Raw genomic sequence first — 15,322 nt, 5'->3', positions numbered from 1 at the left:
CTGCACAGGCACTTACAGAGATTTTAAGGTGCCAGCAACGCTTTCTAAGCCTTTCTGTATGTAAAATGGAGAAACTTACACGAAACTATGCTCTTTTCTTTTAACTATATGAAACACATTCTGTGAAACAGTATGCATTCTGCTACCACTGACTGAATCAAGAGGACTGGTTACTAGAGCCCTCTTATTCGACTGGTTGTCAGTACCTTCCAACGACCCACCCTTTCCGCTGCGAGGAGGAAAAGAAAATTTCAGAGGATCCATTTCGGTCCCATGAGAAGCTAGGGAAATAAGGGTCCACTCAGACAGAGCCCCATATGCCTGAGTAAGCCTTCTACAACTGAGTTCAGGCAGGTTTCCCCGAGGTTGACCGTGAACAACTGTTCCACCCCAACAGCCATGCATTCCATCAGCACACGGAACACTTTTTAGAGAGGTTTATTCCTTCCTCGTGATCTGGGCAGTCAAGCAAAGACCCCTGTTCCCTGAGGCACACAACTTTCCACTGCCATACCACATAGTTATCAGTGAAGCATGCCCAGAACTAACAGTGACAAGACAACTGATGGCACTTAGCCCGGGGTCACCAAGCCCATTCCCAGCAAATGGATGCTGAGCCCCTGAAGGCACCAAGAAACTTAGTACTGTAAAAAAATGACATTCACAAAACAAGCAAGCAAACAAACAAAAACGTTTGACAGGGGAGATAAAGCAACCCAGCTGACCAATCAAATGTAAGAAAATGCCCAGAGTGAAGTCTGTAGAATGGTGATGGTGACAGTAGTCTGAGATACTACTATACAACACCTTACTGCAATGCCTGTAATGCCTGATGAGAGGCATGTCTGCTGCAAGGTCACTCAAGACTGGTTCTGACCACTAGGGATGGCAATCAAGTCACTATCATTAGAAACCTTGCCTAGTTCAACTCTGTCACTGTCAATATGGCTGCTGCCATCATGCATGCACCCGAGCCTCACAGTGTCAACATATTGCCATGCACCCCCTGATAATAATTATTACTAAAGTACTCCAGTACAAATCTGCCTGCCAACATTCCTTTGGTCTTAAAGCAATAACTAACCCTGAAAAATGACCCTGACAATCATTAACATAATGGCCAAAATATCTTAGTGTGCAATTTTAAGACAGTAACTGTTTCAGGAAAAGTTTTGTGAAAAAAGTAATAATACATTCAAATTTCATTTCAGCAACTGACATACCTAATCCTTTTCTTTGATATTGATCACAAATGTTGAACTCAAGTGCAGTTTATATATCTTCTCAACCTAGGTAGTGCGGTAAAGCAATCACAAAGCTAAATAGCATCCTAGTGTGGGGGCCAGCAAATTATTTCTCATTACAGGGTGCAAATGTGTTTCATCCTTGCCGGAGACACTTGCACTTAAGTAAACCCCTTTTCAACTGACATTCAACCCTCATGCCTATGTTTGCTATGAAATGCTCTCCTTCCATTTAAAGAGCTGCAGCAAGTTGGTGGTAACTGTTGTCCTTGCCTTTTTATTCTGTAGTAACAAATGGTACACCTACATGCCCTGGTACTCACTTTGCCATGCTCAAATTATTCAGTTTATCATTAACCTAGGTTTCACCTTTAGCAATTCTACCATCACTCCTGCACATTTTGTCTGTAATTTTCACTCAACACTGCTGTTATGTCATCTGTTGACAGATCCTGCTGATATTTCCGAGGAGTGTACAAAAAGGATAGAATATTAGCACCAAAATAAAGATTGTTACAATACAACTGTGCTTTCTAATGCATTATATTCTCATGGTCTTTCATAGAAGACCTGTTCTTACACATGAAAAAAATGTACATGGCCACAGAGAGTATCCTTACCAAAGAAGTACTACAGGACACAATTAAAAAAAGAGGTATAACAAATATTTCTCAGTTGTAGCAAGGAGACAGTAATGTTGTTGCTGTTGCTACTTTTGCTATTGCTGCTACTGCCTTCAGTCCAAAGACTGGTTTGATGCAGCTCTCCATGCTACTCTATACTGTGCAAGCTTCTTCATCTCCCAGTACCTACTGCAACCTACATCCTTTTGAATCTGCTTAGTGTATTCATCTCTTTGTCTCCCTCTACGATTTTTTCCCTCCACGCTGCCCTCCAATACTAAATTGGTGATCCCTTGATGCCTCAGAACATGTCCTACCAACCGATTCCTCCTTCTAGTCAAGTTGTGCCACAAACTACTCTTCTCCCCAATTCTGTTCAATACCTCCTCATTAGTTATGTGATCTACCCATCTAATCTTCACTTCCATACATGGCTACTCTCCATATAAATACTCTCAGAAACGACTTCCTGACACAAATCTATACTCAATGTTAACAAATTTCTCTTCTTCAGAAACGCTTTCCTTGCCATTGCCAGTCTACATTTTATATCCTCTCTACTTCGACCATCATCAGTTATTTTGCTGCCCAAATAGCAAAACTCCTTTACTACTTCAAGTGTCTCATTCCCTAATCTAATTAACTTGACTACATTCCATTATCCTCGTTTTGCTTTTGTTGATGTTCATCTTATATCCTCCTTTCAAGCTACTGTCCATTCCGTTCAACTGCTGTTCCAAGTCCTTTGCTGTCTCTGACAGACTTACAATGTCATCAGCGAACCTCAAAGTTTTTATTTCTTCTCCGTGGATTTTAATACCTACTCTGAATTTTTCTTTTGTTTCCTTTCCTACTTGCTCAATATACAGATTCATCTGGGATAGCCTACAACCCTGTCTAACTCCATTCCCAACCATTGTTTCCCTTTTCTGCCCCTCGACCCTTATAACTGCCATCTGGTTTCTGTACAAATTGTAGATAGCCTTTCGCTCCCTGTATTTTACCCCAGCCACCTTAAGGATTTGAAAGAGAATATTCCAGTCAACATTGTCAAACGCTATCTCTAAGTCTACAAATGCTAGAAACGTAGGTTTGCCTTTCCTTAATCTATTTTCTAAGATAAGTCGTAGGGTCAGTATTGCCTCACGTGTTCCAACATTTCTACAGAATCCAAACTGATCTTCCCTGAGGTCGCTTCTACCAGTTTTTCCATTCGTCTGTAAAGAATTCATGTTAGTATTTTGCAGCAGAGACTTATTAAACTGATAGTTCGGTAATTCTCACATCTGTCAACACCTGCTTTCTTTGGGATTGGAATTATTATATTCTTCTTTAAGACTGAGGGTATTTTGCCTGTCTTATACATTTTGCTCGCCACATGGTAGAGTTTTGTCAGGACTAGCTCTCCCAAGGCTATCAGTAGTTCTAATGGAATGCTGTCCACTCCCGGAGCCTTGTTTCGACTTAGGTATTTCAGTGCTCTGACAAACTCTTCACGCAGTATTGTATCTCCCATTTCATCTTCATCTACATCCTCTTCCATTTCCATAATATTGTCCTCAAGTACATTGCCCTTGTATAGACCCTCTATATACTCCTTCCACCTTTCTGCTTTCCCTTCTTTGCTTAGAACTGGGTTTCCATCCGAGTTCTTGACATTCAAGCAAGTGGTTCTCTTTTCTCCAAAGGTCTCTCTAATTTTCCTGTAGGCAGTATCTATCTTACTGCTAGTGAGATAAGCATCTACATCCTTACATTTGTCCTCTAGCCATCCCTGCTTAGCCATTTTGCACTTCCTGTCGATCTCATTTTTGAGATGTTTGTATTCCTTTTTGCCTACTTCATTTACTACATTTTTATATTTTCTCCTTTCATCAATTAAATTCAATATTTCTTCTGTCACCCAAGGATTTCTACTAGGCCTCGTCTTTTTACTTACTTGATCCTCTGCTGCCTTCACTACTTCATCCCTCAAAGCTACCCATTCTTCTTCTACAGTATTTCTTTCCTCGATTCTTGTCAATTGTTCCCTTATGCTCTCCCTGAAACACTGTAGAACCTCTGGTTTAGTCAGTTTATCCAGGTCCCATCTCCTTAAATTCCCAACTTTTTGCAGTTTCTTTAGTTTTAATCTGCAGTTCATAACCAATAGATTGTGGTCAGAGTCCACATCTGCCCCTGGAAATGTCTTACAATTATATAATCTATTTGAAACCTGTCAGTATCTCCAGGCTTCTTCCGTGTATACAACCTTCTTTTATGAGTCTTGAACCAAGTGTTAGCTATGATTAAGTTATGCTCTGTGCAAAATTCTACCAGGCGGCTTCCTCGTTCATTTCTTACCCGCAATCCATATTCACCTACTACGTTTCCTTCTCTTCGTTTTCCTATTATCGAATTCAAGTCACCCATGGCTATTAAATTTTCATCTCCCTTCACTATCTGAATAATTTCTTTTATCTCATCATACATTTCTTCAATTTCTTAATCATCTGCAGAGCTAGTTGGCATATGTACTACTGTAGTAGGTCTGGGCTTCATGTCTATCTTGGCCACAATAAGGTGTTCACTGCACTGTTTGTAGTAGCTTACCCACACTCCTATTTTTTTATTCATTATTAAACCTACTCCCGTATTACCCCTATTTGATTTTGTATTTACAACCCTGTATTCACCTGACCAAAAGTCAGGTTCCTCTTGCCACTAAACTTCACTAATTCCCACTATATCTAACTTTAACCTATCCATTTCCCTTTTTAAATTTTCTAATCTACCTGCCCTATTAAAGGATCTGACATTCCACGCTCCGTTCCACAGAACGCCAGTTTTCTTTCTCCTGATAACGACGTCCTCTTGAGTAGTCCCCGCCTGGGGATCCGAATGGGGGACTATTTTACCTCCGGAATATTTTACCCAACAGGAGCCATCATCATTTAACCTTACAGTAAAGCTGCATGCCCTCGGGAAAAATTACGGCTGTAGTTTCCCCTTGCTTTCAGCCGTTCGCAGTACCAGCACAGCATGGTTGTTTTGGTTAGTGTTACAAGGCCAGATCAGTCAATCATCCAGACTGTTGCTCCTGCAACTACTGAAAAGGCTGCTGCCCCTCTTCAGGAACCACACGTTTGTCTGGCCTCTCAACAGATACCCCTCTGTTGTGGTTGCACCTATGGCACGGCTATCTGTATCGCTGAGGCATGCAAGCCTCCCCACCAACAGCAAGGTGTATGGTTCATGCGGAGGAGGGGGGGGGGGGGGGGCATTTTTCCATTATCAAACTGATAATTTCTTGAGGTCTTAGGATGTGATTTATGAACTGGCCTCCTCTTACAATCAAACTGTGCCACAAATTTCTTTTCTCCCTAATCCAATTCACATTTAACTGTGGTCCTCCTATAACTGGCTACATAAGTCAGCTCAAAGATCAGTGAAAGGCAATGGCATACCACCTCCAACAGGACAGTACCTAGCAAAGCACAGTGGTGTTCAAAACTATCTTCTGATGGATCACAGCTTTACTTTACCACCACATTAGTTATTTGGCCTACATATCTAATCTTCGGTATTCTTCTGTAGTGGCACAAAATATACCTTTTGTCTGAATTTTTTATCATCCATGTTTGACTTCCATACAAGACTGAACCACACACAAATATCTCCAGATAAAACTAACTAAAATTCAGGTTTCTTTTTGATGGGAACAACTCTGCCTCTCACTCTTTCCTTTAACTACTGCTTTCCTTTCAAATCCTCTGAATCTTAACTGCAGGCTGGTTTCTGTACAGTTTGTGTACCACGGAGACCCACACCAATTTTGTGATTTTAACATCGAAGTTTTCACACAAGCACATGCACACAAAACCACTTTATATAATGTACACAATATAGTTCACTGAGGGCAGGCTACACTTGCATGCCTCAATACTGGTCTGGCAGTTACGTATTTTTACATGCAGCTTATGGTGTAAAGCAGGTGTATTTACATGCCTCTTGTTTGGACTTAGTGATTTGAGACAGTAATAACACGCATAAATAATTAAATGAATACATGGTTCAGAAAGAAAGAGGGAGGGGGGGGGGGGGGGATAGAAAATGATCCATGACCCATGTGCACTCCAACAACACAATAAATGTGTGTCTTTCAGTGTTTCATTCCTTCACACTAAATCAGTCTGATGAAGTTCCCAGGTGGTCACACGTGGCAAAAGCTAGAACATTTTATTTCACTTTTGACTTGAGCATAGCTGCTCCAAATTCTGACTATCGCTGTTTAGCAATGTAATTTTATGATTTAGCAACATTTCATTCTGATTGAGGCACCCCCAGTAGGTGTCGCGTAGGTCAGTGTATCTATCATCAATGTGCAACCGGTTTGAAATTCACAAATGTTTTATTTTGTTAAACTCAGGAGTACAAATGTTCCAGAGCATATGCATCACAACTTAGATGATTCACAAGCTGAAAGTTCATTAGAAGAAATAAAAAACTTCCTCTAAATGTTATATTTCTTCTCTGTTCTATAATTTTCTATAATTTGTGTAACTGCTAGCTATTACAAACAGTGGAAAATCCAGGATGGAATAATGACAATATTGTGGAAAGGATAGTTGCTAGTCATCATAGCCTTGGCAGCCAGAGACTGTGGCCGCGCGCGTGCGTGCGTGTGTGTGTGTGTGTGTGTGTGTGTGTGTGTGTGTGTGTGTGTGTGTGGGGGGGGTCAAAAGCTTTATCTGACTGCCTTTTCATTGTGCCTGTCTGCGAATCACCATCTCCACTATATGGTGAGTAGCAATTATCCTTTTCATAATACTGTCATTGCTACCTGTTATAAGTACAGAGCTATTCAAAAAGAAGGAACAGATGTCAAACATTTATTGCTTCCAAACTGCAAAAGATAGTAACACAATCCCAACATTCCTGGAAAGAGAATGTGATCACCAGTGTTACATGGCAAGTATCAAAACGGTGGCTCCATTTCCTGCTATACATGAAGCAACTGGTCTCATTATCGAATTCATAGCTTCAACAACGCGATGTCGCATACTTTGAAGACTGTCAGGCATAGGAGGGGATAAAAACACGTCTTTTACGTAACCCCACAGATATAAGTCATTGTGAGGTCCGGAGAACTGGGAGGCCACCAGCGAGGAAGTTCACCTTCTGTTCCTCTTCTTTCAATCGAACATACTGGAATGTTGTCACACAGGTAACATCGGGCGTGCTTAGAGAAATTAAGTGGGGCACCATCTTGCATGAGGATGAAGTCCTCTGAATCATCTTCAAGTTGAGGAAATAACTAGTTTTGAAGCATGTCTACAAAGAATAGTCCGGTCACGGTCTTCTCCAAGACGAAGGAAGCATCAGCGCCAATTCAGCCGTGATTGTAACATCTACCTGGACTGTTCCAATTTCAAAGTTTTTTTTGTCCAGGAACTTTGGAATTATGGTGCTACCTTTTGTGATTTGGAAGATACAAATGTTTGAAATCTGTTCCTTCTTTTTGAGTAACCCTGCATATTTATGATAATAAACAATAAAAAACATACAATGGATTTAAAATAAGGGCACAAGTAATTTACTTCATAATAGATTCTTACTTTACATGCTAGGCGCATTCCTTCTACTTCATCATCTGTCAGACAGCGTATCTGTGCACTACTGCGAACAGCTTGTTCAGACAGTGGGACTCCTTCAGGATGATCTGCGTAATCAGGTCGTGGTATATGAGGTGGCACAATGCGCTTTGGACCTTGGGGATAAGGCCTCAGACGACCTGAAAAAATTGCACATTTTCACTTTCTAATTGCATTTTCCTTTCCACTGAATAGCATACACAAGTTTCTAAACCTCAGCTTTATAACATTTGGGAAAATTTTGTGATAAACAAAATGCAAAGGTAACAAAGTTTTTCTTCAGACAAAGAACAGGGGGAGGGGGAACATTTAACAGAAATGCAATATAAAGTTATATAAATAGCTGAAACAGCTAGCTGGAGGAAACAGGCATATTTATGGTCTGGTCACTCATTAGTAATGCAACACATAAGATTTAAATATATTTTGTAAATCTGATCATCTTATGGAATAATGCATATGCCTCTCAATTTTTAGAAACTGCCACATAGTTGTCACTGATATTTAAAATGCTAGAGTCCCAACCAACAAGAGGGCTGCCCTTCTGTTTTAGAATGTAATTTGCACTGAGATAAAAACGGTATTTCCTGTAATTAGTATGAAACAAGTACTGAACATGGGTTGACCCAGCTGCCAATGTAGAGAACAGTGCACCTACAAACAAGTTGTTTGTTTTGGGAAAGGGACTTACTTTTAATTTTAATTATATGGTACGTGAGTTAAAGGAGGAGGAGGAGGACACAATCAACTTGTCACTTAAAAAGCTTTCTGTTTACTGTTCCTGTATCTAGCTGCTCAATTTCTGACTGATCCTTGCCCACCATCTCCTCTATGCCAAAGTAAGAACATGAAGAGGGCAAACGTAACACTACAGTTTTCTTCTCCAGCCAGTTCAGCAGGGCACTTGAGAAACCACAGAAATAAGTTCAATGCCTTTCAGTTAACATGTGCTGCACTCTAAAGCTCTGGTTGCACCAGAATGAACAAAAGCAACCGAGCATTCTCTCTAGCATAAACAGTAAACATATGTGAGCAAAAAACATTTGGTCATGTTCAGATCACGTTTGCAGTGCTAACTTGCGTTATGCTGGCCATTGGTCTTTCTGTAAGTCAGTAAATGAAGTTTGCATGTTCTTTGTTTGGTGCTTGCAGCACAGAGAGCATTTGTTAGCTTTGTGCAAAAACCAATTTTGTTCTTTAATGTGAGTTGCATGAGAAATGGAGTGATATGAAGAACATAATGTTGCAGATTAAAGAGAGAGATCACAGGTGCTGGTGGGCTCCAACACATCCACAGTACGAAAGTCCAAATAAAAGGAAAAATGCTTGGTAGAAATTCCTGATGCATTATGTACAACTGGGAGCATCAGATAGATAGTAAATTCATTAGCAGATTCCATTAGGCTACTATTGCGTGAAGAGCCAAGCATTTGTATTCCATTTTTATTGAAATGGAACAGCACAGTAAATTTCCTTGACAGCAAACAATTATGAATATGTAAACATTAATCTTGTTACATTTTGATAACATAAAATTAAAAATATAAATAAAGACCTGATCGTTCTCATAGCTTACATTTAAGGTAACTATAACAACACCACATATCACTGCTTTTTTAGGAGTTTTTGATGAAATAAGCAAAGAAATAAATAAAAATTTCCTGCAATCACACTATCTACCTCCAATAAATTATACATGACATATTATTATATAGCAATTGTGAGTTTGTACGTATATTTCACAGTACGTTAATCTGGCTTTATTGGCATTCAATTCTTATATGTACTTCAGTAACATACAGTACTGCTTCACAAACGTCACTACAGCCATCAGGAACTAGCTGAGGTATAGCAGCTACTGAAATGAGAAACAGTTACTAATGTAACTGTCTCCAGACAGCAAGAACCAGAGTTTAAATGCTAGCCTTTCTTAAGGTTATGTTGCTCATCAGTGATTAGTGCCCTGCTTTATAATTTACCCCTTGATTGTAAGCCTGCAAAAAGTGTCAACTGACATACATGCAAGATTTTCGAATAATGTTAAGGAGGGCTGGAGCTACAATTCAGTGACTCTACACCCATCACTCACGTAAAAATTCAGATAGCTACATACATTCTTCTTCCCCTACTCTGTTTTGCTTATGTCAAATGCGAGTTTATTATGAATGACTGAAGCAATTAGATAAATTCACTGTAGCTTCATTAATTGACTTATTTCACAAAACTCAACACTCATTCAGAAAAACTCAAAAAGCCTTATTGTTGCATCCACACTTCAGATTTCTGCCTTGAGAGCGCACCACTGAGCAGTAAGGCAAGATGGCAACAGGCGCCAAGAAAGCTTATGTTGCTTGAAACGCATTCACATCAGTCTGCTGCAACAGTGCAACAACACTTCTGAATGAAATTCAACAAAAATTCACCGACTGCCAATTCCACTCTGCGGTTGTATGCACAGTTCATAGCTTGACAATGCCTCTGCAAGGTTCTGTGCAGTCTCACGGTATAAAGTTTATGGTCTCTCTTCTATGATAACACAGTTATGGGACACACATATCTGGACATACTAGAAAATTGGCTCAGGCCACAACCGGGGACCTACAGTGTGGATTTCATCTTCAACAGGGTGGTGCTTCACTACAATGATGTTCGTGAATTCTTAAACAGGAAATTGAGAAACCGATGGATCAGTCGTGGTGGGGCTGATGATCAGCAGTTCATATCACGATCTCCATGTCCCACCGCGCCCCAGCCCCCACCCCTCCCTCTCTTACTTAACCCCCTGTAACTTTGTATGGAGGTATGTTGAAGTTTCAGTTTTTATGCTGCTTCTACCAACAACCCTATCAAAACTGTGACGTCACACAACAGTGCTTTTGAACAGATTGATAGGGTCATGCTGGGCAAGGAGAACTTTTATTATTGACTTGATATCTTCTGGATCGGCAGGAGGGAGGAGGGCGGGTTACATATGGAGCACTTACTGTATGTATGTAAATAAATAAATAGAGTTTTTCTATCCGAGTGCACAGCCCTGTGACAATATGTCATACAGCTACAGTGAATCTGAGAAATCAATTCAATCATTTATAATAACTGTGTACAGTGCACTCGCTGTGCAAAATAAACCTACCTGAATACCAGAATTCTGCATCACACTTTTAACTATTGTGGCATCAAGTGAAACTTTTGCGATGATTATTACTGTCAAAAAAACAATAACACAGTGAATGTAGGGTTGGCACAGTATGCTTATTCTCTTGTGTTTTCTTCCATTGCCTCCAGTGTACCATTTGTTAACAGGTAGACAAATGGCAGTGAACACTGATGAAAGTCATCAATTGCTCATTCACTTCTGCCCACTTCCATTCATTCTGGTGTAAATGAAGTTTACCAGGTGTTTCACGAACTGAAAGCAACCATTCACAGATATTCATCCAATGGACTCACACTATCATTCATTTCCTAAGTTAGCCCATTCCTGTGAATATTCAGTTCAAAGACAACTTTTTTTTTAAAGAGTGAAAAGCATAAAAACTGTTTTGTTCCACTAATATTTCTTTATTACAAACTGGTTAACAGGTTATGAGCCTTCATCAAATAATTACCTAGTGCCCACAAAGGACACTAGTGTGCAGAGAACCAAACACTCAAAACTGAAACTATTAACAACACACAGCATTACAAGAAATACCAAAAAGGTAAGTCATTAAGTCAACACGTGTGTTATGTTTTTAATACAATTAATACAATAGTAAATGGATTTACTTACTATTATGTAATGCAATTGAACAGAATAAAAAATTGAGACGTGATAAAGTACGGTGTAAATAGGTAATAATGAATCCACAGGTTACTGGATATTATGTAAGATTGTAAAGCATACAGCCTGTATGAATTTAGTGTGAATGTAAGAGAGGAGAGAACAAGCAGAATAAATTATGTATCCCAGGATATTTCTCCCTGTACAACTGTTACTGACCACAAATTACAGTATGATTATAAGGAACATATAAAAACCAAATTCCAGCAAAGTATCTACATTATGTCACCACTGTTGAAGTACAACACGAATTCCATCAATATTCCAACAAAACTGCCGCCTTATAATTTTGTAAGTGAAACACAAAAACTGCTGAAGTAGGGTGCTTACATAAAGGCTCTTAACGGGCATAAAATTAGACAGTAAATGGATAAGGGAAGTATGTGCTTTCAACTCTAATGGATCCTACCTTTAATTAGTATGGACTAATTTTCTAAACACTGTGTGTTATTCAGCAATGATTACATGAAGACTTACAAGTTACTATTGTTGCAAGGATTACCCCTTTGAAATAATATAAACAAAATGAAGTATTTCAAAGTTCGATGAAAACTGTAAGAATTTGAAGAGGATGACAACATTGTGCCACTTTTAAACCCTTAAGCGGTCACATGGGGTGTTCAGAACACACCAGTCATCCTTATTGATGGATTATTACATAACAGATATGAGTATAACATCTTGTTCTTTGGTACCTTTCTAGGACATAATATGAAAGCTTTGAGTAACAACAGAATCTACAATGGAAGCGCCAAGTTCCAAGAAAACAGGCAACAATGTGCCTTGGGGTGTTGTCGGCACCCGGCGCGACTCTGTATGTTGTAGTGCTGCGAGAAAGCGCACAGTTGTGTCCTGTAGCAGCTACTTTTATTTTGTCGCTCTGTGCAGTTAAAACAGCTATGGATAATTACGAAATAGAACAAGAAAGAGTGCGGAAGCTTCTGGAAGGAGAAGAGGACGAGGAGGACACAGACATTTGTGAAGTTCTCTCTCATCACTGTGACACAGAAACAGTGGATGAAGACAACCTGGAACTGGAACCGCAAGTAAGTGCAGCAGATAATGAAGCAAGCATGATTTTTGTATTGGTAAGGATAAGATTACAAAATGGATGAAAAGCTGTCGTAGTCGCAATGTAATAACTAGAAGCATAGACCTCATAATTCATCTCCCTGGTGAAATTCTGCGTGACCACATAAGAGGTTACGGGTACAAACAAGAGGGGGGGGGGGGGGGAGAATGCAGTGAAGATACAGTCATATTATTATTATTATTTCTTTCCTTTCTCAGATGTTATGTCTGTTGTTATTATTATTATTATTATTATTATTATTATTATTATTATTATTATTATTATTATTATTATTTCTCTACCCTCTCAGACGCCACGTCTGATCAAAAATGGAAAGTGACGCGGACCTTGATCAAGCGTGACTTCCTTTTAACTGTACGGTATATGTTACATTGCATTTAGGAACTTTCGGGTAATTGAACATGTATCAATAATTACAGATTTCTGTAGTTGTATATATACGTTTGGATGTAGCTGTATTGCGTTGATGTACTGGTAGATATTGTGTGGTATGACTCCTGTAGTTGATAGTATAATCGGTATGATGTCAACTTTATCCTGATGCCACATGTCTAACTTCCTCAGCCAGTAGAATGTATTTTTGAATTTTTTCTCCTGTTTTCTTCTGTATATTTGTTGTATTGGGTATGGATATTTTGATTAATTGTGTTAATTTCTTCTTTTTATTGGTGAGTATGATGTCAGGTTAGTTATGTGGTGTTGTTTTATCTGTTATAATGGTTCTGTTCCAGTATAATTTGTATTCATCATTCTCCAGTACATTTTGTGGTGCATACTTGTATGTGGGAACGTGTTGTTTTATTAGTTTATGTTGTATGGCAAGCTGTTGATGTATTATTTTTGCTACATTGTCATGTCTTCTGGGGTATTCTGTATTTGCTAGTATTGTACATCCGCTTGTGATGTGATCTACTGTTTCTATTTGTTGTTTGCAAAGTCTGCATTTATCTGTTGTGGTATTGGGATCTTTAATAATATGCTTGCTGTAATATCTGGTGTTTATTGTTTGATCCTGTATTGCAATCATGAATCCTTCCATCTCACTGTATATATTGCCTTTTCTGAGCCATGTGTTGGATGCGTCTTGATCGATGTGTGGCTGTGTTACATGATACAGGTGCTTGCCATGTAGTGTTTTCTTTTTCCAATTTTCTTTCTTCGTATCTGTTGATGTTATGTGATCTAAAGGGTTGTAGAAGTGGTTATGAAATTGCAGTGGTGTAGCCGATGTATCTATATGAGTGATTGCTTTGTGTATTTTGCTAGTTTCTGCTCGTTCTAGAAAGAATTTTCTTAAATTGTCTACCTGTCCGTAATGTAGGTTTTTTATGTCGATAAATCCCCTTCCTCCTTCCTTTCTGCTTAATGTGAATCTTTCTGTTGCTGAATGTATGTGATGTATTCTATATTTGTGGCATTGTGATAGTGTAAGTGTATGGAGTGCTTCTAGGTCTGTGTTACTCCACTTCACTACTCCAAATGAGTAGGTCAATATTGGTATGGCATAAGTATTTATAGCTTTTGTCTTGTTTCTTGCTGTCAATTCTGTTTTCAGTATTTTTGATAGTCTTTGTCTATATTTTTCTTTTAGTTCTTCTCTAATATTTGTATTATCTATTCCTATTTTTTGTCTGTATCCTAGATATTTATAGGCATCTGTTTTTTCCATCGCTTCTATGCAGTTGCTGTGGTTATCCAATATGTAATCTTCTTGTTTAGTGTGTTTTCCCTTGACTATGCTATTTTTCTTACATTTGTCTGTTCCAAAAGCCATACTTATATCATTGCTGAATCCTTCTGTTATCTTTAGTAATTGGTTGAGTTGTTGATTTGTTGCTGGCAGTAGTTTTAGATCATCGATGTATAGCAAATGTGTGATTTTGTGTGGGTATGTTCAAGTAATATTGTATCCATAATTTGTATTATTTAGCATGTTGGATAGTGGGTTCAGAGCAAGGCAGAACCAGAAAGGACTTATTGAGTCTCCTTGGTATATTCCACACTTAATCTGTATTGGCTGTGATGTGATATTATTTGAATTTGTTTGGATATTAAGTGTGGTTTTCCAATTTTTCATGGCCTATTATTATTATTATTATTATTATTATTATTATTATTATTATTATTATTATTATTATTAGTGATAAGGAGTGAAAGTTGTCATAAGTGAAGAAAACTTGTTAAGAAAATTAGTTACCCCAGGAGACATCACATACTGTAGAAGGCCATTCTCAGCGTTAATAATGATCTCAGTTCAATGACTTACAGTCCACAGGTTTCTTCAGGTACACCACATCCGCCTAAAGGGTAAGACTTACAAAATTGCAAGAACCTTAATTCATGTGTTTCACCCATTGTTTCAAATAGTTCCAGACATTTTCTAGGGGGATCATCTTTGATTATTTACTGGGCTTATCAAGATACGGTAGGGTGCCCAAATGTTTTTCTATGTGTAGTCCTGGGGAGATGGCTGTTGTCATCCTGGAAAATGGGAGTGTCCACATCATACCCATGAAGATGTGGTAACCTGAATGTGTTGGCCCAAGCCATGGTACAAAAAACAAGTACTAAGCAAGTAAGAGAAAGCTCGAAAGGTGGAAGGAATTTATTAAAGGGCAATGCAAGGAAAATGAAACTTAACACAGTATTAACACAAGAGGAAGTAAATTAATATGAAATGAGAAATCCAATACCGCAAGAAAAACTTGACGGAGCTCTGAAAGCCTCTGGAGTAAATGGCATTCCCTCAGTATTATTGAGATCATTGGGAGAGCCCACCACAACACACCTCATCCATGTTTGCAAGATATATAAGACAGGCAAAATACCATTAGACTTCAAGAAGAATGTGACAACCCCTGTTCCAAAGAAAGCTGGTGCTGACTTGTTAACATCGCCAAATCATA

The 15,322-nt window shown here is 38.7% G+C and overlaps 1 protein-coding gene across 1 annotated transcript in view; it reads right to left on the bottom strand.

Moving 5' to 3' along the window:
* LOC124803194 (methionine aminopeptidase 1) overlaps positions 1 to 15,322 on the bottom strand; it is a 106,257-nt gene that overhangs the window by 32,933 nt on the left and 58,002 nt on the right. The window contains exon 4 of the mRNA XM_047264379.1: positions 7,465 to 7,640. Within this exon, the coding sequence (XP_047120335.1) occupies positions 7,465 to 7,640 (176 nt within the window). The remainder of the gene's footprint in view (positions 1 to 7,464; positions 7,641 to 15,322) is intronic.

The sequence above is a fragment of the Schistocerca piceifrons genome, chromosome 1 (assembly GCF_021461385.2).
Source record: "Schistocerca piceifrons isolate TAMUIC-IGC-003096 chromosome 1, iqSchPice1.1, whole genome shotgun sequence".
Taxonomy (NCBI): domain Eukaryota; kingdom Metazoa; phylum Arthropoda; class Insecta; order Orthoptera; family Acrididae; genus Schistocerca; species Schistocerca piceifrons.
This window is presented reverse-complemented; position numbering and strand designations above follow the sequence as displayed.